Source organism: Delphinapterus leucas, chromosome 10, assembly GCF_059928025.1.
Source record: "Delphinapterus leucas isolate spDelLeu-1000000601 "Yukka" chromosome 10, BTC_Dleu_Yukka2, whole genome shotgun sequence".
In the NCBI taxonomy this organism is placed as follows: Eukaryota; Metazoa; Chordata; class Mammalia; order Artiodactyla; family Monodontidae; genus Delphinapterus; species Delphinapterus leucas.
In genome coordinates, this window is record NC_143138.1 from 64,282,522 (window position 1) to 64,307,640 (window position 25,119).

At 48.7% G+C, this 25,119-nt stretch overlaps 3 protein-coding genes across 14 annotated transcripts in view; 2 read left to right on the forward strand and 1 right to left on the reverse strand.

Annotated features, from left to right (window-relative positions):
* Positions 1-4,337, forward strand: part of NBEAL2 (neurobeachin like 2) — a 30,709-nt gene extending 26,372 nt beyond the window's left edge. For 6 of the 7 annotated variants that reach the window (XM_022573312.3, XM_022573318.3, XM_030762421.2 and 3 more), the window contains 14 exons: positions 58-188; positions 305-414; positions 505-622; positions 730-827; positions 898-1,014; positions 1,639-1,728; positions 1,815-1,924; positions 2,093-2,265; positions 2,379-2,473; positions 2,731-2,847; positions 2,944-3,102; positions 3,179-3,327; positions 3,659-3,794; positions 3,879-4,337. In XM_022573312.3, the coding sequence (XP_022429020.2) occupies positions 58-188; positions 305-414; positions 505-622; positions 730-827; positions 898-1,014; positions 1,639-1,728; positions 1,815-1,924; positions 2,093-2,265; positions 2,379-2,473; positions 2,731-2,847; positions 2,944-3,102; positions 3,179-3,327; positions 3,659-3,794; positions 3,879-3,980 (1,705 nt within the window). In that variant the 3' untranslated portion in view covers positions 3,981-4,337. Of the gene's footprint in view, positions 1-57; positions 189-304; positions 415-504; positions 623-729; positions 828-897; positions 1,015-1,638; positions 1,729-1,814; positions 1,925-2,092; positions 2,266-2,378; positions 2,474-2,730; positions 2,848-2,920; positions 3,103-3,178; positions 3,328-3,658; positions 3,795-3,878 lie in introns of those variants that run through there. The other variant, XM_022573316.3, reaches the window with a different exon arrangement.
* A 117-nt stretch (positions 4,338-4,454) lies between these two features.
* On the forward strand, positions 4,455-7,980 carry LOC111174455 (death domain-containing membrane protein NRADD-like). The gene is given in 5 exon segments (XM_089918109.1): positions 4,455-5,343; positions 6,812-6,930; positions 6,933-7,003; positions 7,123-7,265; positions 7,363-7,980. Coding segments are annotated over 5 exon segments (756 nt in total). The 5' UTR covers positions 4,455-5,231; the 3' UTR covers positions 7,674-7,980.
* A 2,864-nt stretch (positions 7,981-10,844) lies between these two features.
* The window catches only part of SETD2 (SET domain containing 2, histone lysine methyltransferase), a 113,557-nt gene continuing 99,282 nt past the window's right edge, over positions 10,845-25,119 (reverse strand). For 4 of the 6 annotated variants that reach the window (XM_089918073.1, XM_022573298.3, XM_089918069.1 and 1 more), the window contains 5 exons: positions 23,636-23,775; positions 19,938-20,049; positions 13,972-14,052; positions 12,022-12,123; positions 10,845-11,672 (listed from right to left, as the gene is read on the reverse strand). In XM_089918073.1, coding sequence (XP_089774199.1) covers positions 11,511-11,672; positions 12,022-12,123; positions 13,972-14,052; positions 19,938-20,049; positions 23,636-23,775 — 597 coding nt within the window. In that variant the 3' untranslated portion in view covers positions 10,845-11,510. The other 2 variants (XM_089918070.1, XM_089918072.1) reach the window with 2 other exon arrangements.

Below are 25,119 nucleotides of genomic sequence, written 5' to 3' on the forward strand. Positions count from 1 at the left end.
CTTCTCCCCCACTGTCTCCCTTCTCTCCACCTCACTTTGGCCCGTGCCCCTCCCTAGCTTTGACTGCTCTGACCGGCAGTTCCACTCGGTGGCAGCAGCCTGGCAGGCCCGCCTGGAGAGCCCAGCCGATGTGAAGGAGCTCATCCCAGAGTTCTTCTACTTCCCTGATTTCCTGGAGAACCAGAACGGTAGGAGCTGGCGTCGGGGCAGGAGGTGTGGGGATGGAGAGCTCGGGTTGGGGGCGGTGGCCAGGGAGCAGGTGAAGGTGGCGCAGAGAGACAGCTGACCCAGTCTTCTGTGCCAGGCTTTGACCTGGGCTGCCTGCAGCTGACCAATGAGAAGGTAGGCGACGTGGTGCTGCCCCCGTGGGCCAGCTCTCCTGAGGACTTCATCCAGCAGCACCGCCGGGCTCTGGTGAGATGAGCACACGCAGACAGGCGGGCAGCCGGGGTTGGTGGGGGGGGTCAGCCGTTCCTGGACTGACTGCCTCCTCCCCGCCCCCAGGAGTCAGAATATGTGTCCGCCCACCTCCACGAGTGGATCGACCTCATCTTTGGCTACAAGCAGCGGGGGCCAGCTGCAGAGGAGGCCCTCAACGTCTTCTATTACTGCACCTATGAGGGTGAGCAGTGTCCTTGACTCAAGTGGGAGCCGGGGCACAGAGGAGGGGTGAGTGCGGTGGGCACAGAGGGAGTCCTGACTGCCCTGTCCTTCCTGTCTGATGCTCAGGGGCCGTGGACCTGGACCAAGTGGCAGATGAGCGGGAACGGAAGGCTCTGGAGGGCATTATCAGCAACTTCGGGCAGACACCCTGTCAGCTGCTGAAGGTAAGGCCAGCTTGGAAGACAGTGGTCAGGGATGCCCTGGCCACAGTGCTGATCGGCCACTTGCCCACAGGAGCCACATCCAGCTCGGCTTTCAGCTGAGGAAGCAGCCCAACGCCTTGCACGTCTGGACACTAACTCACCTAGCATCTTCCAGCACCTGGACCAGCTCAAGGCCTTCTTCGCAGAGGTGAGAGGAGGCAGGGTCTCGACTTCTTACTTTGTGAAATTCGTTGAATCCCGTTGTCCTTACCAGCCTCTTGGGGCAGGTGGAAAACCTAAATCAAGGTCACTGATGCTAAGACATCTTAGAAAAAGAGGTAAACATCACAGGAGATGGGAGTGCGGGTGGGATGCCTTCTTCGTGAGGAAGAGTCAGGACAAGGTGTTGACTCACCTGACCATCCTTAGGGAGACCAGAAGGAGGGAGTCCGGCCTTAGATACTCTACCTCACCTTCCTGTCTGCATCCCAGAATGCCCCCAAGTCTGACGTGTTTAGGCTCTTCTCTCCTCCTGCTAGCAGGCTCAGAGCCGTGGAGTAATGGGTTGGGATGACCACAGCTGAAACCAAGCTTGACACCCTGGAAGGATCTTCCTTGTCCATCTGGTTTCTCACTCACTTTCTGAGACGCCCTGAAGGCACACTGGTCTCTGATGCCTGTCTCTCTGAGGGACCTCTGTCTGTATGATGCCTAGCCTGTGACCCCTGGGGGCTGAGGGCCAGGGACTGAGTCGTGTTCCAGGGAGCAGGTAGTGTAGTGAGAGCCCTAGCTGGCTGCTCAGGCACAGCTAGCCTTGCTCCGCCCCCTGCAGGTCATCAGTGATGGCGTGCCCCTAGTGCTGGCCCTCGTTCCCCACCGGCAGCCCCATTCCTTCATTACCCAGGGCTCCGCAGACCTTTTGGTAAGTGCACTGGGCCGGGCCCCATCTCAGCTCCAACCCCTTTCTGACTCTGCCCCAAACCCACCTCTGTCCCCTCTTGCCCGCAGGTGACTGTGAGTGCCAGTGGGCTACTGGGCACCCACAGCTGGTTGCCCTATGACCGTAATATAAGCAATTACTTCAGCTTCAGCAAAGACCCCACCGTGGGCAACCCCAAGTAAGACAGAGGGCTGTGGACAGGGGTGGGCTCTAAATACCCTGCACCCCAAGTCATCTCCCCACCCAAACAGAATGCAGGCCAGCTGCAGGCTCTGGCCAAGATTTCTGAGGGCCTGGGCTCTCCCTTGTGGCCTGGCCTCACCTGTGGTCCTCCTCACTGGGGCAGGGTGCAGCGACTGCTGAGTGGCCCTTGGGTGCCAGGCGGTGGTGTGAGTGGGCAGGCCCTGGCAGCAGCCCCAGACGGAAAGCTGGTGTTCAGTGGTGGCCACTGGGATGGCAGCCTGCGGGTGACGTCACTACCCCGGGGCAAGCTGTTGAAGCAGCTCAGCTGCCACCTCGGTATGTGCAGTCTTGGACTCGGGGTGTGCAGGTGGGAGTAGGGTTCCAAGGCTGGCCAGGGAGGGAGTAACCACTCTGTTCTGCTGGTACCCTCCCCTCCCCTCTCCATTCAGATGTAGTAACCTGCCTTTCACTGGACACCTGTGGCATCTACCTCATCTCAGGCTCCCGGGACACCACATGCATGGTGTGGCGGCTCCTGCAGCAGGTATGCTGGGTGGCAGCCCTCCGGGGCCGCCATAGTCCAGATCTGCAGTCCATCTGCCCCTCAGTGGGCCTCTCCAGTCCTGCCCTGTTCTCTTCTCCTTCCCTCTGCTACCATGAGCAAGTCTGGGGCTCCACAGCCCTCCAGCTCTCCAGCTTTGGACAAGACCTTCACTTTTCTGAGCTTTAGCCTTCTCACTCACTCAGGGGCCAAGGTAGTGGGAGGCCCCAGTCCTGAGCCAGCTCTGGTGTTCCCCACAGGGTGGTCTCTCGGTGGGGCTGGCATCAAAGCCTGTGCAGGTCCTATACGGGCATGAGGCTGCAGTGAGCTGTGTGGCCATCAGCACTGAACTTGACATGGCGGTGTCTGGATCCGAGGTGTGTGTATGCCTGTGTCCAGGGGAGGCTGTTTGCTGGGCACTGCCCCTGGAGCTCACACACCCCTGCCTAGCACCCTAAGCTGCCTTCCTGCAGGACGGAACTGTGATCATCCACACTGTACGCCGTGGCCAGTTTGTGGCCGCACTAAGGCACCCAGGAGCCACGTTGCCTGGACCTGTGTCCCACCTGGCGCTGGGGTCTGAGGGCCAGATCCTGGTGCAGAGCTCAGCGCGGGAGCGTCTGGGGGCCCAGGTACGGGAAAGGGGCGCCCAGCCAAGATAGGGGTGGTTGGGATTCTGTCCTTGCTGACACCTCCTGCTTCCTCCAGGTCACCTACTCCTTGCACCTGTACTCGGTGAACGGGAGGTTGCGGGCTTCACTGCCCTTGGTAGAGCAGCCCACAGCCCTCGCGGTGACGGAGGACTTTGTTCTGCTGGGCACAGCCCAGTGTGCCCTGCACATCCTCCATTTGAACAAGTGAGCCCCACTGTTTATGGGTTTGTGATACTTCAGGGTGGTGGTCACTAGGAGGTGCCCCCGTGGACCCACATCCCCTTTACATGTCTGTGGACACATTCTTCAAGGCCTGTCACCTGTCCTCCCATCCCCCAATGGGGAGATCTTGCCCTGGGCCTCCCTTAGCCACACACTTGTGGGAGGTCCCTTTCTGTGTCAGGATTTTAATCGAGTCATCCTTCAAATGAGGACTGGGAGGTAGATGGGAGAATGGAGAGACATCTATCTGCTGGATCAAAGCTTCCTTGTAGTTGCGAGTTCGTATATATATATCCCCCCTCCCTCCCTCCAGACTGCTGCCGGCCGCGCCTCCCCTGCCCATGAAGGTGCCCATCCGTAGCGTGGCTGTGACCAAGGAGCGCAGCCACGTGCTCGTGGGCTTGGAAGACGGCAAGCTTATCGTGGTCGGCGCAGGGCAGCCCTCTGAGGTGAGGATGAGGGCCGGGAGGGCCTCGAACGGGATGGGGAAGCGACGGTCCTGGCTGACCCCAGCCTGCTCCTGCTCCTACCAGGTGCGCAGCAGCCAGTTAGCGCGGAAGCTGTGGCGATCCTCCCGGCGCATCTCCCAGGTGTCCTCTGGGGAGACAGAGTACAACCCTGGAGAGGCGCGCTGACAGCCTGCCCTTCCCCGCCCCGCCGCGCAGAGGGCCTCGCCCAGGAGTCCAAGGAGAGGGTGACATCCAGCCCACACTCTGGCAGGGGGTGGGCGGGGCCCCACCTCTGCCCAGCTCAGGGATTGGTGGGCGATATCACTCCAGGAAGTCCCGCCCCTCGCCGGCAGAGGGGCCTCCCGGAGTCCCAGCGCTGGCCTCAGCAGACGCACAGCACTTTTTGCACAGCCTGGGGTGGGGAGCCCAGGTTCCCAAGCCCCCGTCCCGGCAGAGTACAGGGGCCGGGCCGTGGCCTTAATCCTAAGGGCGGCCCCCCGCTCTCGCATCTCAGCAATAAACCTGGACTAGTTTTGTAGCTGTTCCGCCTCTAAGCATATGTGCACGCGCGGCGTCTCAACCCGCCCCTGGCCACAGTCCCGGGCTAGCGTCCCCCTGGTCCATGAGCACCTGCGGCGACCCGTCCCTCCCCAACCACACCGCCCTTGTCCCTAAGGGCCCCGGCTGCAGTTTCTCCGGCAGCTGCACGCTCAGTCCCCCTTCGGGCTCACCTCCACGCATGTGTGCGTTCCGGGGCCGGGCGGGGCAAGACCGTGGGCGACCCCGCCCACTCGGTGTCCGGCCCGCCTCCTGTCTGCGCCGCCGCTTCTTTTACTCTCGGGCGGGTAAGAACCTGGTATGCCCAGGGACTCCACTCTGACTTCCCGGCCGGCCCAAGGCCCGGAGGCCCCGTCCGGCCCGGCTGAGCAGATCCTGGGACCCGCGGAGGGTCGGCCCCCACAGGTCAGGAGCGGGTTGGGGACACAGCTTCGGGTCTTTCTGGACGGAGGGAGCCAAGGCTGCCTCTCTGCCCCCCATTTCCAGACCCGAAATCCTGTGCAGTTGTGGTGCCGGCTTCTGGGTTGGATTGCCTGTGGGAAGTCGGGGTAGTGTGGGTGTGTGTGCATATTCTGTGGGCCTCGAGATGGGTGTGTGTGGGAGTTGGTAGAGGCTCCAGTCCCACAGCTCGGGGTGGGTCGGGCACAAGGCTTGGCTGTCTCTGCGAGCGTTAGTCACAAGCTCACCCACCAACCCGGATCCAGAAAGGGCCCCTTATGTGGTAAGTGACACAAATGTACATACACAACCTTCAGGTGGCAAGGGTCACCACAGCCTCAGTGCCAGACCCACTTGCCGACTGTGTGCTTTACCATACACATGGGCCTCTGGCCTTGTGGAGGGAAGTGAGTTTGGAGTGCCTGGGTTGGACCAGGTCGGATGTGGATGTGGGGGAATTGGAGGACCTTCCCCCAGGTCTCATCTCTATCCCTTTTCCAGGCAAAGTCCCCTCCACTGCCCAGACCAGGGTCTCTTCCCCAGGCCTCAGGAGGTAGGTCCCAGCAGGATCAGCCTTGTAAGTACAGATGGGTCCTGGATTGAGCGTTCTTCAGGTTTCTGGCCTCCAGGCCCTCTCCAAATTCCCAGATGAGAAAGGACCGGGGGGGCCTCTGGGCCCACATGCCATCTGCCCTTGCTGAACCCACCAAGGAACCCTCCTGTCCAGCCCCTGAGCAGGAGGTGAGGGCTGGACACTGACCCTAGAGGCAGGAGTGGGAGCTTAGTCACTCCAGAGACTATGCTCTTGCTGACAACTCTGGAAAGCTTCCTACCAGCTAGTAAGTCTCCACCTGGCTCTGGCTTAGATGGGTATGGGAGTCTCCCTGTGCTATCCCTGGACTCAGACCAGGGGTTTGCCATGGTCTTTGAGACAGGGTGGTTTCCAGTGTGCCCTTTTCCATCCAGAGCTGCAATATGGTCTCCTCCAGCTTTGGCCAGCTGGGGCCAGCAATATCACTTCCACCCCATTTGACACTGGAGGAAACTGGTCCAGATTGGCGACTGGGGAGATTGGGGGGTAGGTACCCAGTCCTGGAATGAATCAGGATGAAGTGAGCCAGGAAAGCGGGACAGACTACCCCAAGGGACTCCTGACTTCAGGCTTGAGGAATTTCCCCCATGTCCCTATACACAGCCCCTTCTGGACTCAGAGAAGTCTCCCAGCTCCTTTTTCTGAGTGCTGCCCATGACATTCCAACCCCTTCTCTAAGATGCAGCCAGTGGAAGCACTGCTAGCTGGCAGAACCATGCTTCACAACTCCAGCCACAGGGAAGGCATGGTGCATGTGGGTTAAGTACTTCTTGATCCAGATTTTGGGCACTGAGAGGGTAGGATGAGAGGTATCCATGGGCCCCTGGCCTTGCAGGCCATACACAAGTCCAGTCACAGGCTTTGGAATCCCTGTTTCTTGTGCCCTGCCTGCACTGGATTGTGGGGACAACTGGCCTGCAGGCAGAAGTTAGCAGCAGCATTTTCTTGCCTTTCGGATCAGTTTTATTTTGCAAAAATCTACAAGGTCTCCTCTGCACAGAGGCTCCCACAGGGACCAAAATGAATCAGTGTGCTCTCACAGAGTTGGTGGGGGAGACAGGACACAGTTTAGTGCCATAGTAGGCAGAGGAGATGCACCAGGAGCCAGAAAAGGGAGCCTGGGAGAGATCAGGAAAGACTTCCCAGAGTAGATTTCCTGCCAGTTTGTCAGATGGCAAAGGTAGACCAGCAAGAGCAGATGTCTGGAAGCCCGGAGAAGGTACATCTGGGAAGGGCTAGGTGTCCAAGCATGGCGAGCCAAGGGGAGGCTGTGGGAGATGAGGGTGGGGAACGAACCAGTCAGCTTTTGACGCCACGGTATGAACTTTTGACTCTACACAGTAGGGACTATGATTTCCAGTCTTTCTAGCAGCAAAGTCTACGTCTGCTGCCTCCTTGCCCCTGACCTTGTCTGTCCTTTTCTCCACAGATAAGTCCCGGAGGGAGCAGGACAGGGACAGGGAAGGGGTGTGGGCAGGGGCAGGGGGAGCCCTGGCCCCCGGTACCTCCTCCTCATTCCCCCCTGAGCCTCCAGGGGCCTCAGGCAGTGATATATCCCTGTCTACTGTGCCCTCCTGGCCTCTGTGGCCCTCAGTCTGCTTGCCTACGTGGCCTTCAAGTGGTAGGTGGTCTGGGCATTGCCCTCTGGTAACCTCCCTCCCCATCTGGGCTCCCAACCAGCTCCCTGTCTGTCTCAGTGAAGGCTGGAGCAGGCTGGCAGGTTCCCCCTGCTCCCCACAGCTGGTGCTCACGTAAACAAAGACAGCAGCTGGCCAAAGCTCGGACTGCAGAGCTGGGGGCCTTCAACAGGGACCAGATGCTTGGGGAGAGCAGTGTCTTCTGGGACTCTCCTAGCAGCCTGGAGCCCTGTGTCCCCAGCCAGGGTGAGCCCCTTTCCCCAAACCCTTTCACACCTACCTAGCTCTGCCCCACCACAAAGCCTGCCTAACCCTCATGTGTCCCTCATGTCTCCCATCCCAGGGCTACATCCTGAACTTGGCTGCCGGCTTTACCTCCATCTCCCTCGGCAGCAGCAGGAGGAAGTGGAACAGCTCCTGGAGGCGTCGGGTGAACCTGACAAAGGCTGGCGGGGCCTGGCGGGCCACCTGGGCTACCAGGCTGAGGCAGTGGAGGCCATGGCTCAGAGCCAGGTGCCAGCCTACACCCTGCTGAGGTACTGGGCTGTCCAAGAAGGCAGTGGTGCCACCCTCAGGGTGCTAGCAGATGCGCTGGCTGTCCTGGGCTGTGAAGACGTGGTCCGGGCCCTGGCTGAGGACTGCTCCGTGGTGTGACGCTCCACAGCCTGGCCTCTCAGGGAACCTGCTCTGGTGCTCCCACCACCCCCAGCTCATACACCTTCCCTTTCACGGGCTTCCTGGCATTGGTGACCTCGGCCTGCTGTTCTGGGGGGACACGGAAGATCCAGGCACCACTCACCTCCCCTCGCCCTACATTCCTCCAGGACAGGGACCAGGATATTGGGGGGAGGGGTTGATAGGAGCAGTCCTGCCCTCCTGATCCCCACTCCACCTCCTCTTACTTAGCCTCAACTGTTTTTTCTACTTTTGTATCCCATATTAAAGGCAACTTTGGACTACTGGCCTGGCTCTGTCTGGTTCCGTGGGCCTGTGAGACAGTTGGATAGCTATGTGGCAGAGGCCCAGAAAAAGGGTGGGATCCCTAGAAGGTGGGAAAAGCCCCTGAGTTGGCAAGCAGTGTGTTCCCGCAGAAGATGTGTGAGCTCTGCGGGCAGAGTGTATGTAGTTCACATCCTGCATCTGCCATTCACTGGCTGAATTGTGTTAGGAAGCATTTTACCTTTTTGAACTTCAGCTTCCTTAGCTGGAGAACAATAAATAGACTGGCACATTCAGAAGCCTCCCACCAAGACTCTCAGGCCTTGGGTTTGAGACCATTTTCCTGACTTGTGCTGTGACTAGCCTCAAGGGCTGGAAGCCTGCCCCACCCCTAGGCAGAAAGCAAGAGGCAGTTCCAAGGCAAAGTGAACTGCCTCTGAACTGGTCCTGGGAAGCTAGTTACCAAGGGCCTCAGGTCATCTCCAGGTGAGGAAAAGGAAGAAAGTGTTCTTTCAAGACCCATACTCCAGACTCGAAGAGGGAGGTCCAAACATGCTTCCACACAAGCCAAGCACAGGCAGGTCATCCCACCTACCTGAGGGGCTGCTGAGGACAGGGCAGCTGCAGCCAGACCACCTGCACCCCTCGCATATGCCCACCCTGAATGGAGGAGCAGGCAGGTCAGTTACTGTGCCTTTGGAGGGGGTTGCTAAAGCAGACAGGCCCTGCCTAGGAAGAAACAATGGCTGCCATCCTGGTGTCCATCAGGATCAGGGCACTTAAGAAGCACAGTCACCTAAACTCAGGAGACTTGGGTCCAGTCATGATCCAGGGCCCCGGGCTAGAGCCTGTCCCCTAGCTGAGATGTGACCTGCATTGGCTGTTCTGTGAGTACCAAACTCATCAGACTGCTGCTATTCCTATGCCTCAGAGTTTACCAGGACTGCTTAACCCTGTAAATCTTGTACTTAAAATCAGGGCAGGTTTGGAGCCACCATCATCCAGAGATGAAAGCAGGAAAAGCGTGGTGTTTGGTCAGCCATAAACAGGCCAAAGCGCTGGAGACATCACACCTACTTTGGCAGGGAGTTGGCCAGAGGGCTATCAAGGGTTAGATCGGCAATGAGGGTGAAATCCTGCATTGAGAGGAATGAACAGGTCCTGGATTAACTGGTAACTCTCTTCACCACTGAGGGGATTTGAGCCTAAAGGTTTCAAGGGGTGTGTGTTTCAAGATCTTCCCCTCCCAAACTCCAGAGGAGGTAAAATAACTGAGAATTCCTCTGCAAAGAGGTCCTTTCTGAAACTTGACAGCTCTCTGGTCACCACCCTTTAATGAAAGGCTACCTAGATTTCCTTGGAAAATCTGAAACCTGGATCCTCAGGTAAAACTATGAGTTTGACTTGGTTGCCAGCAGCAGTGCATGTGGCTGCACCTCTGCATGGGAGACCTACCCAAAAGAGAAACACTTTCTTTTAATCTGCTCAAGCGCATTAGTTGAAACATTTTCTTTACTGTTAAGGGTGGGGGGGGGGGGCGGGGGACTTCCCTGGTGGCGCAGTGGTTAAGAATCCGCCTGCCAATGCAGGGGACACAGGTTCGAGCCCTGGTCCGGGAAGATCCCACATGCCGCAGAGCAACTAAGCCCATGCGCCACAACTCCTGAGCCTGTGCTCTAGAGCCTGCGAGCCACAACTACTGAGCCTGCACGCCTAGAGCCCGTGCTCTGCAACAAGAGAAGCCACCATAGTGAGAAGCCCGCTCACTGTAACAAAGGGTAGTCCCTGCTCGCCACTAGAGAAAGCCCGTGCGCAGCAACAAAGACCCAACACAGCCTAAAAATAAAAATATGTGCTATCAACATTTCAAATGTTTAAAAATAAAATGTTAAGGGGGTTAAATTAGGGTCCCTCCATTTGATATAATAATGTGCTTGAGTTAAACAGTTTAAGGCTGCAGTACCATGGGAAAATACTTTGGCTACATTGTTAAATAGCATGTCTAATGATATGTCTTTAAAATAGGTGTTTTTCTCCTTTTTTCACAATTTCTTTAATACAAGGATATGAGATGAGTTACTGAGCCTCTCTGAACCTTAGTCTCCTCATCTGAACAGTGCCAATTCCTGTGCCTCCAGGTTGTGAGGATCAAAGGAGCACAACCTGAGCTCTAAGTGCCCAGCAGGCAGTGACTTCCAACTGCTGCCCACTCCATCCAATATCTGGCGGGTCACAGCCTCTTCCCCAAGGGCATTGCTGCAATGAGCAAAATCACCCCAGTGAGGAAGAGATGGTACCAGTCTCTGCAAAGATGGGCTGGGCCCCAGGCTGGCCTGAAACCTTTGGCCCTTCTCACTGCCCAGATAACTGGTCCATCAAGGATGGGGTGTGTCTCCACTGAGCTGTGTCCTCCAGAAGATGTCTGCTCTCATTACCTGAGCACTATACCCCTTTATCGGGGTACTCCCTCTAGGATCCAAGCCCAGTGTCAGAAGGCATGGTGGGGAGTCAGGGAACCCAAACATCAAATGAGCATTCCTGTGGACTCTGGGAACTCAAATCTCTGGAGGGAAGAGGTTCATTCCCTTTCACCAGCCAAAAGATACAAAGGGAAAGACAAGTGCCTTTCTCTTGACTGGCTTATTAACCAAAGTAAAGAAGCCCAGCGCCAGAGAGGTCGCAGGTCCACTTGCTTTGCTCAGGAGTGTGTGTGTAAGATGCCTACCTCAGTCACAGTGGGACCTGTGGGGAAGACCTGGGATAAACTCCAATCTCAAGAATTAATTTTGGACTTCACACACCTATGGCCACCACCTCTTTTCTCTCTCAGTGCCAACACTATATACAAACATGCTTGACTAGCTTTTAGGGAACACACCTGCCAAGTTCTTTAACTGATTTTATTTTTTACATAAAAAGTTCAGTAAAAATTGGATAAAGTAAAGTGATTTTAAGCAGTAAATCAATCTTATCAACATAGCACAAGGCTGGCCGAAACCACAAGGCAGCCTGCTCTGGAATATTTACATGGTAACAAATTAAACCTTGCAGGAGAACTTAAACCATCCTTACAAAGTCTTCTGTGATCCTAGCACGCAGAGGCTTAAAAGCAAAACAAAAACCAAAAACCAGGAAAAAACAAATTATTTTCAATATATTCACATATACATTAAAATATAATACAGATCGTCAGGGTAAGGGGTTGTGGGTGGGGATGCGCATGAGTCTGTGCGCTGACAGCACCGCCAAGGAGGAGACCCAGGCTTGAGAGTGGGCTCAGGCCTGGCCAGGGTCTCAGAAGGGAAGGTCTCCAGGGCCTAAACCCTTGCCTCAGATGGCCTCTACCAACAGCTCACAACCAGGGACCGCTTATTGTAGATGGAGCTCATTTTTGTGGCTTTCAGTTGAAATCTGCAGGTTTGAATTCCCCAGGGTGATGTGTCATCAGTAGCACAGCCCTGACAGTGGGGTGGGGAGAGAGGGCCCACGGGATTTCTTCTCCCCAGAGTCTCTCCTACCAGCTTGCCCGTCCTCCCACCCTGGCCCTGCAGGTCACTCTAATTCAGTGTCCTCTTTGGGTTTGTAAACAGCCCCAAACTTCTGCATGTACTTCTTAATGTACTCCTTGGTTTTGTGTTTCACATTCTCATTGCACTCCAGGTCCTCGGGGTTCTTACAGTACTTCAGCTCCTTATTCATAACGCCGTGAGTCAGCTGTCCAGGACACAGGAAGAGAGATCACAGCCACCAATCAGAGTGGAAATGATTTGAGGGGGGAAGGCCAGTCTGCTGCCTCGGGCCCCTTCTCACAAAGACTGGGAGGTGAACTGGAGGGGGAGGTTGGGGCAGGCTGGTGCTGGGATCACCAGAAAGGGGAAGCTCAGCTCTCAGAGAACCGCTACCATCAAGTAGGGTACCCTCTCTTCCCAAACCTTCCCCCTCTGTTCCTGGGTCTCCAGCCTGGGCATGTGTCAAGGAAAACCCACTTTTTATGATGAAAGGGGCCTTCTAGGAAGGTATAGTTTGCCCAGAACATTGTCAGACCACAAGCAGGGGTGAATACCTTGCGAGCTAGGTGTTTGAAATCTTCAGTTGTGGTAATTCTTCCCACTTTGCAGTCAGGTTTCCGGTAAGGGTTCAGGCACTGGACGATGAACTGGGACATCTACAGGTATGGGGAGAAGAGCACACTGCTCAATAGTCCAGAGAAGGCAAGAAAGTTGTACTGAGGAAATACTTAGAATAGGCAGTAAGCCGAGCCAGCCAATCCTTCCCTTTCCCTCACTCACACTAGCTGGTGTGGACAGAAGAATGCCAGTATGCCAGTGGGATATAAGAGAAAAGAATCCTGGATCAGCCTCAAGAGGGAAAGGGCTCCCTTGGATGGACTTAGCAAGCCTCACTTGCAGATGGAGGGACAGAGCAGCAGGACTCCTTGCTGAATCTCATGGCAGCCCCAGATTTCAGCTAACAAATCTCATGTTCTTGGCATAAAGAGACTGTAGCTAAATTCTCTGGCCCCTGGAGGCAGGGCAGAGAGGGCCTTTCTGTGCTACCAGGAGGCTCAGTGACTCCAGGAAATGCAGGCATTTTGTTACTGAAGGCTACTTAGATTCTGTAAGTGTTGCACTTCATTTGATTCATACTACATCAATGTGAAGCAGAGGGACACATGATATGGCAGCTGGTTGGAGAACATCTGGGGTAAGACCCTTTTCAATACACAAATTCCCATGTCCTCCTGAGCTATCTCTGTAGTGTCTGTCCTACCCAGTGGCTCTCAAGAGATCCAGGCACAGGATTTCTGGAAGTATTTGTGGCGCAAAGCCACAAAGTTGACCCCAGGGGAAAAAGGGAGCGAGGAGGTCAGTGATAGCCACTTCACCAGGGAGCACCATGAACAGGGTCTACCCATCCCTGAAAGTCAGTGAGTTTTCAGACATTCAAAGAACAAGGCTATATCACAAGGTAGGCACTAAATAAACAGCTGCTAGTTGGCTGGGCTGAAATGCCAATAATCACAAAGGGACAGTGAGAAACTTAAGTTTTAACTCTAGAGAAGGCTTTTACTCAAAATTTTTCTGTGGTCTCCTGTTTCCATACTCTCCCTTCAATCCACTTCCCCAAATAAAATAGGGAATTTCATTATTCCCAGCTTACAATCCTGCAATACTCCCTGCAACTCACAGTACCAAGCAGCACAATACTGTGCAGCCTCATCGTCCAACACCCCTCACATACCGGGTGCTGCAGTCCACAGGCTCCCTGAAAGGGATGACGCCGCCTTCTGCCTCTGTGCACTCTACTGCCTGAATCACATCCCTCCTGATCTATCTAGCTAATTCCTACCCCTGACTCAAGAGCCTTTCCTGACACCCAGAACAGAGACCTCCAAGCCCTATCATGGCACATTCCTCACACAGCTGCCATTACTTTTTTTTTTTTAATGCCATTACTTATTTACAGGTCTACCTCCTCCAACAGACTATGAGCCCCTTCAGTGAACAAAGACTGGAGTTTAGAATCTGGATGCCCTGAGGCAGAAAAGGTTAGTGTCCTGAGAGCTGTACTGCACTTCCAGCAGCATAAAGACGAGCTGCTTTCTCCCAATCACTTGAGGATTAGGCAGCCACCAAATGAGATATCACAGAAGAAGAAACGGACTTTGAGCCAGAGGCCCGAGTTCAAGTCTTCTGTCCAGAGCTTGCCTTCTCTAAACCTCAAGAGCTCCTCCACCAGCATAAGAGGAATGACAATTCCGGTCTTGCCTACCTCACGCGATGTTGTGGGGATAAAATGATATAATGGATATGAAAGTGCTTATTATCCCACTGTAAAGGACCATACCAATATGTCATCACATAACAACTACACAGTCCAATCACAGAAGCAAAGGAACACCCACAGGCAGGGCCACCTAGTACTACAAACAGCTGTGCACACTTAGGATGAGAAAGAAAGGGTCTCAGTTTAAGCCTTCAGAATGTAGTGTCCACATCCCACCAAACCTTACCTCTTTTCTGAATACTTCTTTGCTTTTCTTAGCCAGCTCACTGGAGGTGTCTGCTTCTGCTGTCTTAGGCTTTTTTGAGGTCTAGAAATGGAAAACACCACAGTGTGGGAATGAGAGGTCAGGTCAGTGATGCCCTGCTCTTCCAGAACCTCCTTTCTTTCCCGCAATTGGGATGCCTGACTCTTGGTATTAGAATCTTAAAGGGACATGGCCTGGAGTCAACTTAGCTGCTGTTACCACTCTCACTTCATGTTTAAATCTTGTCATCTGGCACTGGCCTCGCTCCTATAAACCAAGTTCTAATTCTCTACCCTAAGTGAAAGCTACATCCTTGATGTAGTTAAACATTTGTTTCAGGGTCACCTTCTCTGCAGAGAAATGTGCTGTGTGATTTGGACCACTCAGGTCCCTGTTCTGAGCTGTAGTATCCCACACTGTCAAGAGAGGCCCAGACTCAACGGGCTCCACCTCTCCTGTCTCTGACATTCTAGGACTCCTGGACAAAGGCAAAATGATTTAGCCACATAACCATGGTCCAAATACCATGCTCCTCATCCAAGTCCCCTAGGCTGTAGGAGACAGTCTCAGCATGCAAGAGAGGCTCCTTAAAGGTTGGTATCCTCGGTTCAGGAATGGAAAGACTAAAGAGGTATCAAGGTGTTGCAGGGGAGGAGATGAGGGTCATGCAAGTCAGTGAACAGATGAGTAGATCCTAAGACAGAAGATACTCTGTCCCAAGATGCTAAGATGATGACAAATCTAGGAATGCTCCCTTCCAGCACTGCAAGGGGGAGGCTGCCAGTCCCCCTGCCCCGCGCCCCCTGCCTGATTAGGCACTGCTGAGAGGTGAGAGGCCAGCAGCCCTGGCATTCAGAGCACCTGGCATGCAAGGCCACCTCCCCATACCTTTGCTCAACACCAGTCATCAAGCCCCTTCCTAGTAAATGTACTTCTCCACGGAAAAGATTATGAGCATTCCCCTTTGAACGCAACTCACTTCAGATGGATGTAGAAGCAGTTGGCATTACAGGTACTTCATTTTTTTGCTAGCTGCTTAGAGCACAAAATTTTTTCAACCTACCCCCACTTCTGATTCCTCTCTTTCCAGAAACAGTATGAAGGTGCTGGTGATGAAGGGACTGTTCAACTCCCTCTGCTCTGGACTGGCTCCAGAGAAAGGTGGCACTCCCCTGACTTCTGGGCTTCTATACATCAGCTTTCCCTGACTTGTTATAAAAGCTTTGCATATTTTCTACTTTTCTACTTTCTTTCTGTGGCTGTGGCAGCAGGAAAGGGAGGGCAGGGTAGAAAGAACATACAGATTCTACCTCTGGTTTTAGGAAACAAAACGCAAATAACTCTGTTTTCAAATGTTTTGCTTTGAGATTTTGTGGTTATTTTTTCTAGCAGTAGAGAGTGTAGCTGTGCTTCACAATAAGACCTCATGTAGCATGGGATCAAGAATTGCCTGAATAAGCCAAGGTAATTTCAACACACCCTCAGCTGCTGTCTTGTGGATCTCAGAAATGAGTAGCAGCAGCAATGAGTACAGAAAGCCCCTTAAGGTATAACAATGATCTCAAGGCTCTGGCTCCTATAGAGGAGGCCAGGCTCTCAGTGAGGGCACTGTGTAAACAGGAATGTTCTGCTTCCCTCTGAACGGGGTCAGAAAGCTAAATAATTCCAGTGCATTTCTAATTTAATCTCTGACTTGGTGAGGTTGTAGGGCTTTAAAAACACACAATCCCCTGAGCTCTCTCTAGGAGCTTTCCTGGTCCAGAAGAAGTTGAGGTATCAGAAACACTACACATGATTCAACCTAAATTCTGCAACACATGAACCTGTACACACCAATTAAAAGGTTAAGAAAGAAAGATCCTTGAAAATAATAAAAACTCAGTATATTCTGTTTTGAAGTTGCCGCCACCTTTGGTAACAAAAAGAGCAAAATAATTTCAGTTTGGTTCTAGATCAGGCACTATATACCACACCTTAGTTTGTCAAATGAGGCATGGGAGAGGGGGTGCAGGAAGTGAGAGGACAGGAACAAATCATCTCTACGACACTTTCAAGAAACTAGCAGGCCATTCCTTGCCTCTTCCATATCCACTTGTTTGCTTAGCCCCAAATGATGCCTCTCAGATGCCTTTGCATGCATCTTCAACATCTCCATTCTTAGTTCCTCACTTTGCCTAAACTATTAAAATACTCTTCAATCTGATCTCCAATGCTACCAATCTCACCTTTTCAAATGGGCCTGTTTCACTCAAGGAACACATATTTGATTGCCTGTCTTGCTGCTTTAAAAGCATCCACTGGCTTTTAAGCATACAATAATCACATTGGTAGGACACCAAGATCTTAGACAATTTAAATCTGACCTACTTTTCCATATTTTTGTCTTGCTCACTACCTACCCCATATGTATCTAAATTCTCACCATAACCAAATTATTTTTATTGTTCCCTATATAGGCTCTGTCTTGTACTGACTTTATACCTTTGCAAAAACGGCTTTATTTGCCCAGAATCCTCTTTTCTGCTCACCTTAGCTATAGGTAAAATCATGTTTTCTGTGACATATCACTAGTGCATTTTCTTAGACCATTAATCACTGTGCTCCCATAGCATTCTGTACATACTTCTACTACAGCAATTATCCCGTTGTGTTCTTGGTTTATAGATGTGGTTATTTCCTTAGATTGAACTTCATGAAGATTAGTACTCAGATTTATTTCTCTTTCTATCTGTAATACCTTACACAAGGCCTGGGAATTACTGAAAATTTACAATGTTACAGTCTTCATCTCCAAGGGCTTTAAAATCTAAATGAAGGCCCTAAAGATGGGGAAAAAAAAAAATTGGAGCAGAAGGAATAAACACATAACCCACAGGCATCCTTCTCCTGTCTGAGATGCTAGTTAGGTGAATACAGTAGTAAACTGGTTAGGAAGGTTAGATCCAAATAAGTCCCTGGCTATCCAAGTCAGACTAGGTCCTAATGATAGAGACAACGGTCTAGAAAGAAATCCAAAGACTGACACCTCAAGCCTTTGACTTGTGCATCATGGCAAGGCTGGTTGGAATATCAAAACTCACTTGTTCCTTCATAAACTATCAAAGGGTTAATAACAAAATAGATGACTTCATTTATATTTTCTCATTAGAAATACATGAAAAGGTAAAGCTGACAAGTCAGAGACAAAAGCCTAAGAAGCTAAGATAGAGAGTGAATGAACATCCAGATAGTTTTTTACTGGAAGCACATGACAGTTATGGGTTTTTTTCCCCTTAGGTACCTGTCTCTATAAAAACTCTCCCACAGAAACTTCATACACTGCCAGCAGAAATGTACAATGATATAGCAACTTTAGAAAACAGTTTGACAGTTTCTTAAAAAGTTAGACAGAGACAGTCTAACTTTGATCCAGCAATTCCACTCCTAGGTATCTACCCAAGAGAACTGAAAATGTATGTCCAAAGATTTGTTCACAATTGTTCATATACCATTATTCATAACAGCCAAAGAGTGGAAACAACCCAAATGTCCATCAACTGGTGAATGGATAAATAAAATGTGGCACATCTAATACAATGGGATATTATTCAATGCTAAAAAGAAACGAGCTACCAAGCCATGAAAAGGCATGCAAGAACCTTAAATGTATATTGCTAGGTGAATGAAGCAAATCTGAAAAGGCTACAAGTCCAAATATGTGACATTCTATAAAAGGCAAAACTGGAGAAAGTAAAAAGATCAGAGATTGTCAGGGATAGGGATGGGGATGGGGGGAGGCGGGGAGAGAGGCTGAGATGAATAGGGGAAGCACAGAGATTTTCAATGCAGTGAAACTATTCTGTAGATGATAATGGTGGATACATGCCATTATACATTTGTCAAAACCCACAGAATGTATAATACCAAGAACACTAATGTGAACTACAGACTTTGAGTGATAATAATGTAGATTCACTGATTGCAATAAATGTATCATACTCCGGCAGGCTGTTGATAGTGGAGGACGCTATGCATGTGTGATGACAGGGGGTGTATGGAAACTCTGTACTTTCTGCTCAAATTTAAAGGGAACCTAAAACTGTCTGAAAATAAAATATATTAAGAAAAAGAGGTATATAAGGACCTTTTCAGACAAACAAAAATGAGACAGCTCATCACAATTAGACCTGAAATACTCAAAGTATTAAAGGAAATTCTTCAGACTGGGAATTCCCTGGTGGCCCAGTGGTTAAGAATCCGCCTTCCAATGAAGGAGACACAGGTTCGATCCCTGGTCAGGGAACTAAGATCCCACATGCCACGGGGCAACTAAGCCCGCAAACCGCAACTACTGAGCCCACGTGCCATAACTAGAGAGAAGCCCGTGCACTGCAACGAAGAGCTCGCACGCCTTAACGGGAAGATTCCTACATGCCGCAACTAAGACCTGACGCAGCCAAGTAAATTTTTTAAATAGTGGATAGAATTTATAAAAAAAAAAAAAAAAAAGGAAATTGTTCAGACTAAAGGAATGCTAAATATAATGCTGAAGAAGAAAAACATTCCCCCCAAAGTGAATAAAATATAAAAGGAGGCATGGATTTGTTTCTACTTTCCTTCTCACTCCCATTCCTTCCTTCCCTCTTCCACCTCTTTCCACTGACTTAACTAGTTAAGTGTCTCTTATTTTCAAAATTAAATACTATTCAAATCTTAGAGCATAGATATATTGTCTTTGATTTCATTCAAGACACCACATCCTTGGAGACAGTGAGTCCTGTTCCAAGTGGAAAAGGATAAAAATTTTTAATTCAAGCATTGAGAGTCACACTGATTCACATGACCTCTAATCCCGATTACTCTCGTTAGAAGGAGAGACGAGGAATAAGCTCTCTTTCGCTTTACTCTAGAATAGTATTTCCAGAGTAAAATATCTCAGTTGCAAATCTTAAAAAAAGGGGGGGCCCAGTTATACTTTTTTGGTGAGGTTTTTTTTTTTTTTGCGGTACGTGGGCCTCTCACTGCTGTGGCCTCTCCTGTTGTGGAACACAGGCTCCGGATGTGCAGGCTCAGCGGCCATGGCTCACGGGCCCAGCCGCTCCGCAGCATGTGGGATCTTCCCAGACTGGGGCACGAACCCGTGTCCCCTGCATTGGCAGGCGGACTCTCAACCACTGCGCCACCAGGGAAGCCCCTTTGGTGAGGTTTTAATGCAACCAGTTTAACTTCTTTCCAGACCCACCAATCCCAAAATGGCAGGACATTAAAGCAAACGAAGAAAAACTGCAGTTAAACAGAAAAAACACATTTAAAAGAAACATAACATTAAGAAGAATGCTGTAATCTACAGGGAAAGAGCTAAGATATATTAAAGGAAGTTATAATGGAATAAGAATACTATGATTCTATTTGTATGTTTAGAATGAAAAGAAAGAAAAACACCTGTGTGTATTTTCCATAAAGGTCTGGAAGAACATACGACAAAGCAAGGTTTTGCAACTTTGGCACTACTGACATTTGGGCCAGTTCTTTGTTGTGGGGGATTATCCTGTGCACTCTAAGATGTTTAGTGACTTCTCTGGCCTCTGTACACACTAGAAGCTAGTAGCATCTCCACAGCTGTAACAACCAAAAATGTCTCTAAATATTATCAAAAGTCTCCTGAGGAGCAAAACTGCTCTTGGTTGAGAACCTGTGCACTAAAAAGTTAACAGTATTTATCTCCGGAGAGGGAAGTATGATGAAAGGAGAGCAACTAAATAGAAATTAAGAGCTTTTATTTTTTGTTCTATATACTGTACTTCTGTATTGTTTGGACATCCTACCACCACCAAGCATTTTTTTATATGCATAATTCTCCAGAACAATAAGAAAAATAGAATTCCAAGATAACATGGCTACTGACTCTACAAAATGAGAAGACAAAGAATCCCAAATGATCAGGAAACATATCTGTAAGCCACACTCACCTTCATGGGATTTTCATCATATGTTGGGGTTCCCAGGTCCATCTCAGCTTCATGCTCAAGGCTGGCATCATCTCCTGGGCTTTCCCAAGTAGGAGGATCCCACTGAGTCTGCCTAGAAGAAGGTAAGAACAGCCATGCTGTCATGGCCAGAAAACAGAACTCTGGCATAGGTATCTCTGCTCATATATACATAATATACAACATGCAATGAAACAGAACAAGTCAGCTCCATAAGACAGAGACATTCTTCCCAGTAGCAATGATTCTATCCCATAGACATACATTGTTTTTAGCCCACTGTATTTCTGTAGCCAATGCTGTGGCAACATTTGCTGGGTATCAAAGACAACAGTAAAACCAAACATCTTTGTCTCTCACCTGACTATTAATGTTCTGAAAACAGGATTCAGCAAAGTCTAAGGAAAGTACATGGAGTAGGTGCCTGCCTATGCCACCCCTCTGCAGGTGATCAATCATGATTGTACCTAGCATGTACCTGGAGCAACGTAAAATAAATCACAACACCCTCCTCACAATCCTTGATCATGTGAGAAAACCGTTCCTTGCCTTAGGAGTCTTCTTGTTTGTAGTTTTGCTCCTCTGGCTTGATGACTTACAGCATGGAAAAGATGTACAGGTTAAAAACTTGTGCCCTCTGCTAAAAATATTTTCAGCTGGCTACAAAAAAAGAGTTCAACCACGTTAACTCTTTGCATGCTTTTTTTTTTGGCCACGCCGCATAGCTCTTGGGGATCTTAGCTCCCGACCAGGGAATTCCCTCATTGCATGTTTATGGCTGTTTTGAAAGTTAGCAGGCAAAGATGGTTTTGTTTTTGTTTTGTTTTTAAAGCTAGATCTGTGAAGTAACATGTGGAAGTAAGGAAATTCTATTCAGGAGTCAGAAGTCAGCTGCCACAGAAAATGCTCTAAGGGGAATCACTTAAAACGTCAAAGGCCTCCAAGAAGCTAGCGACATATCTGACTGGTCCATCCTGCCATTACAGTCTTGTGCTTTCCTACCACGGCAATCTTTAGTTAGCAACGTTAAAGGCATTTGATGTAAATTAGTTTTGCAGATGATTATGAAAGTAGGTTTATCTCTGACCGACAGAACTAATTATAAAATGGGCTCAAGATTTCTATTGTAATCAAAGAACCACAAGCAGCTGTGGGTTTTATTATGGGAATTAAACAGGAGGTATTATGCTCTTAGGTGCTAGCTAAGGAAAACCTTGAAAAAAAGATGGAAAAATTACACACATAAATAAGAAATACAATTTTTTTTTGAAAAGTGATAGTCCATTATAAAGCTTGCTTTGGTATTGAAAAAACAAAGTTCTGGTAAAATTTGCAGACACTGGTTTTTAAAGTCACAACTTTCAGTCAGCAGCATAACAAGGGCTTGTTTCTTTGGGTTTTTTTTGGCTGCATTGGGTCTTCATTGCTGCGCGTGGGCTTTCTCTAGTTGCGGCAAGCGGGCTTCTCATTGTGGTGGCTTCTCTTGTTGTGGAGCACAGGTTCTAGGCATGCGGGATTCAGTAGTTGCAGCACGTGGGCTCAGCAGTTGCGGCACACGGGTCCCAGAGCATGCAGGCCTCAGTAGTTGTGGCGTGTGGGCTCATTAGTTGTGGCGTGCGGGCTCTAGAGTGCAGGCTCAGTAGTTGTGGCACACAGGCTTAGCTGCTCCACGGCATGTGGGATCTTCCCGGACCAGGGATCAAACCCGTATCCCCTGCACTGGCAGGGGGATTCTTAACCACTGTGCCACCAGGGAAGTCCCAAGGGCTTGTTTTATAAAGGTATTTTTATGGGAATAATGAAGACCTTTCTAAGTAGAATACATAAAGGGAAAATATTTGACTGCATGAAATTTTTAACTTCTTCATGTCACAAGACATTACAAACAAAAACATTTGCAATATTCTTTTTTTTTGCGATACACGGGCCTCTCACTGTTGTGGCCTCTCCCGTTGCGGAGCACAGGCTCCGGATGCGGAGGCTCAGTGGCCATGGCTCGTGGGCCCAGCCACTCCGCAGCATGTGGGATCCTCCCGGACCAGGGCACGAACCCACGTCCCATGCATCGGCAGGCGGACTCTCAACCACTGCACCACCAGGGAAGCCTGCAATATTCTTGATAATATTCTTGATAAACAGATTAACAATGCTGACAGAAAATGGGTAGATGCCCCAAACAAGCAATTCACAAAAGATACAAATAGCCAATAATCTAATGAAGACGTTCCATCTCGAAAATAAAAGAATTGAAAATAAAAATAAGATTTCTCATCTACTATTTTACATGAGTTAAAGAACCTACATGAAGAAAAAGGCACTTTTGTGTACCTTTTGTGGGAGTCTAAATTGGTTCGATTTTTTTTTAATGGTAAGCTGACAATACTTATCAACTTAAAATGTGTATCTCTTTTGATAAAATATTTTGCCTCTAAGAATCTGCCTGAAGAAGGCAGTAAGATTAGTATTAGTGTCTGTAAGGATGTCCAGGTTTAGAGTTATATATAAAATAGTGAAAATCCATCAATCAGGGTGGGTTAAACAAAATTTGGTATAGCCATACAGAAGAGCAGGGGTTAGGCAAACTTCTTCTATAAAGGATCAGAGAGTAAATACCCTTGACCTTGTGGACCAAATGATCTCTGTCACAACTAGTCTACTGTCATTGGAGTATGAAAGTAGCCATCAACAATTCCTAAATAAATGGGTGTGGCTGTGTTCCAAAAAAACCTTATTTACCAAAACAAGTAGCCCATTGACATAGTTTGCTGAGCCCTGCAACAAATAAGCAAGTATTAAAAATAATGTAGTTTTTCATTAATTGGTACAGAAAGTTCTATAAATAGATTGGTAAACAAAGCAGATGACAAAACATGCACCCCAAAAACTCACATTATATACCAATGAATACATACATACACACACAGAAAACACATATATTCACATAAAGCTATCTGCCTAAAATATATTTGTTTAATTCTAAGAAAAAGATAAATCAGGTTTTTTATATAAATTGCAGGAGTCATCAAACTATGGCTCACGAAACAAAGTTTTATTGAAACAGAGACATACCCATTCATTTATGTATTGTCTATGGCTGCTTATACAACAAGAGAAGAACTGAACAGTTGTGACAAAGAATGTTTGGCAAGCAAAGCTTAAAATATTTATTATCTGGCCTTTTACAGAAAAGGTTTGCCCATGACCCCTGATTATCTACATTGTTAGATGAAGTCATTACCATTTTCTAAAAAAATTCCTTGGTTTGGGATTTCCCTGGTGGCACAGTGGTTGGGACTCCACGCTCCCAACGCAGGGGGCCCCAGTTCAATCCCTAGTTAGGGAACCAGATCCCACATGCTGCAACTAAGAGTTCACATGCCTCAACTAAGGAGCCCGCCTGCTGCAACTAAGACCTGGCGCAACCAAATAAATAAATAAAATAAAATAAATTCCTTAGTTTTCTCCAAGAGTCTTGCAGGTTAAAAACACCAGAACATACCTAAAAAGGACCAAAGTCTAAAGTATGTCATAACATTTATGATGGGATTCTGGAAAACCAGCAGCCCTCAGGCACAGTTAACAGCTAATAACAAGTCTATAACCATAAAACTCCCCTTACAGTGGCAGCTTCTTTGACCAACTGAAAGATGATTTGGGGATGCTCAGACAGCTCTTCTTACCTTGTGATCACATGGTAGTAGTAAATCTTCCCTTCTGGGTCTCGGGCTGTCTTCCAGTTGGGAGGTAAGACAATGGTTTTTGGTTTGGGAGGAGATGGGGGTGGTAAATCCAAGAGATTATTTGTCACAACCATTTCAGGCTAAAAAGACACACAAGTTCTTGATCAGTGACATTTCTTTTAATCTGGCTGAGAAGGACAAAAATAGTCTACTTAAGCAGTATGTAAAAACATACATCTTCCTCTTCTTTTAAAAAAAGATAAAAAGTAAAGGTACAATCTGGGAAATGATCAGAGACAGTGTATATGAAGAGCTTTAGGGATCTATCAGAAAATTCACAGCAGGCTTCGAGTTCACCATCCAATACACCATATTTAAAAATATTCAGCAGCTCATTATGTAGAACAATATTTTTCAACCTTAAAAAAACCAATGCTAAATGGCATATAACCAACTCCAAGATACCAATTAGCTGAATGGGCTTTAGATAGAAGCAAATATGATAAAATGTTAACATTTATCCATTATATATTTTTTGTATGTTTGAAACTTCATATTTATATTTAAAAAATATAGAAATGGGTGAACAGCTTGTTTTTCAGTTTAATTGAAAAAAAAATTTCTAAATAAATAGCTTTTAAAAATTTAATGCCACATTTTGAAAAACATAAAAACTTCATAATCACTGTTATAAACTGAATTGTGCTTCCCCCAAATTCATATGAAGCCCTAACCCCCAATGCGATTGTATTTGAAGACAGCACCTTTAAATAAGTAATTAAGGTTAAATGAGGTCTCGAGAGTGCGGCCCTAATGCAACAGGACTGGTGTCCTTATAAGAAGTGGAAGAGGCATCAGGGAATGTGCGCAGAGAAAAGACCAGGTGAGGGCACAGTGAGAAAGCAGCCATCTGCAAAACAGGAGCAGCCTCAGGAGACAGCAAACCTGCTGACACCTTGATTTTAGACCTGCAGGCTCCAAGACTATGAGAAAATAAATTTCTGTTAGTTAAGCTACGTAGTCTGTGGTATTTTGTTAAAGTAGCTCTAGTAAACTGATAATATAATCACGATAAGGACATATACTCTTAATTGTTCATTCTATGTAATCCAGTTAATAAAGAAAAAAATTTCCAACTTTACCTTTGCTTGAGCAGTTAAAGAGGAACCTAAGATCCCAGGCTCAGATAAAACATGGCCACTTTTAAGCAAACCTAAGTCTCTGAGCATTGCTGCTTTGTGCATACCCCCCAAGCCTTACTTCACAGAGCTGCTTTTTGTTGGCCACACTTAAGTTCCACTTCCTCCATTCCTGTAGTCCTCTATGTAGCCTATAAGGTGATCTCTTTCCCCTAAGCTTTCGTGTCACTTAAGAATATTCCAAATTATTCAATATCTACTAGATTACCAATCCTTCTCCAGTTTGGGAATAATTTTTTCCCCTCCTCAAATTCTACCTGCATATTTCATGACACTAAACGCTGA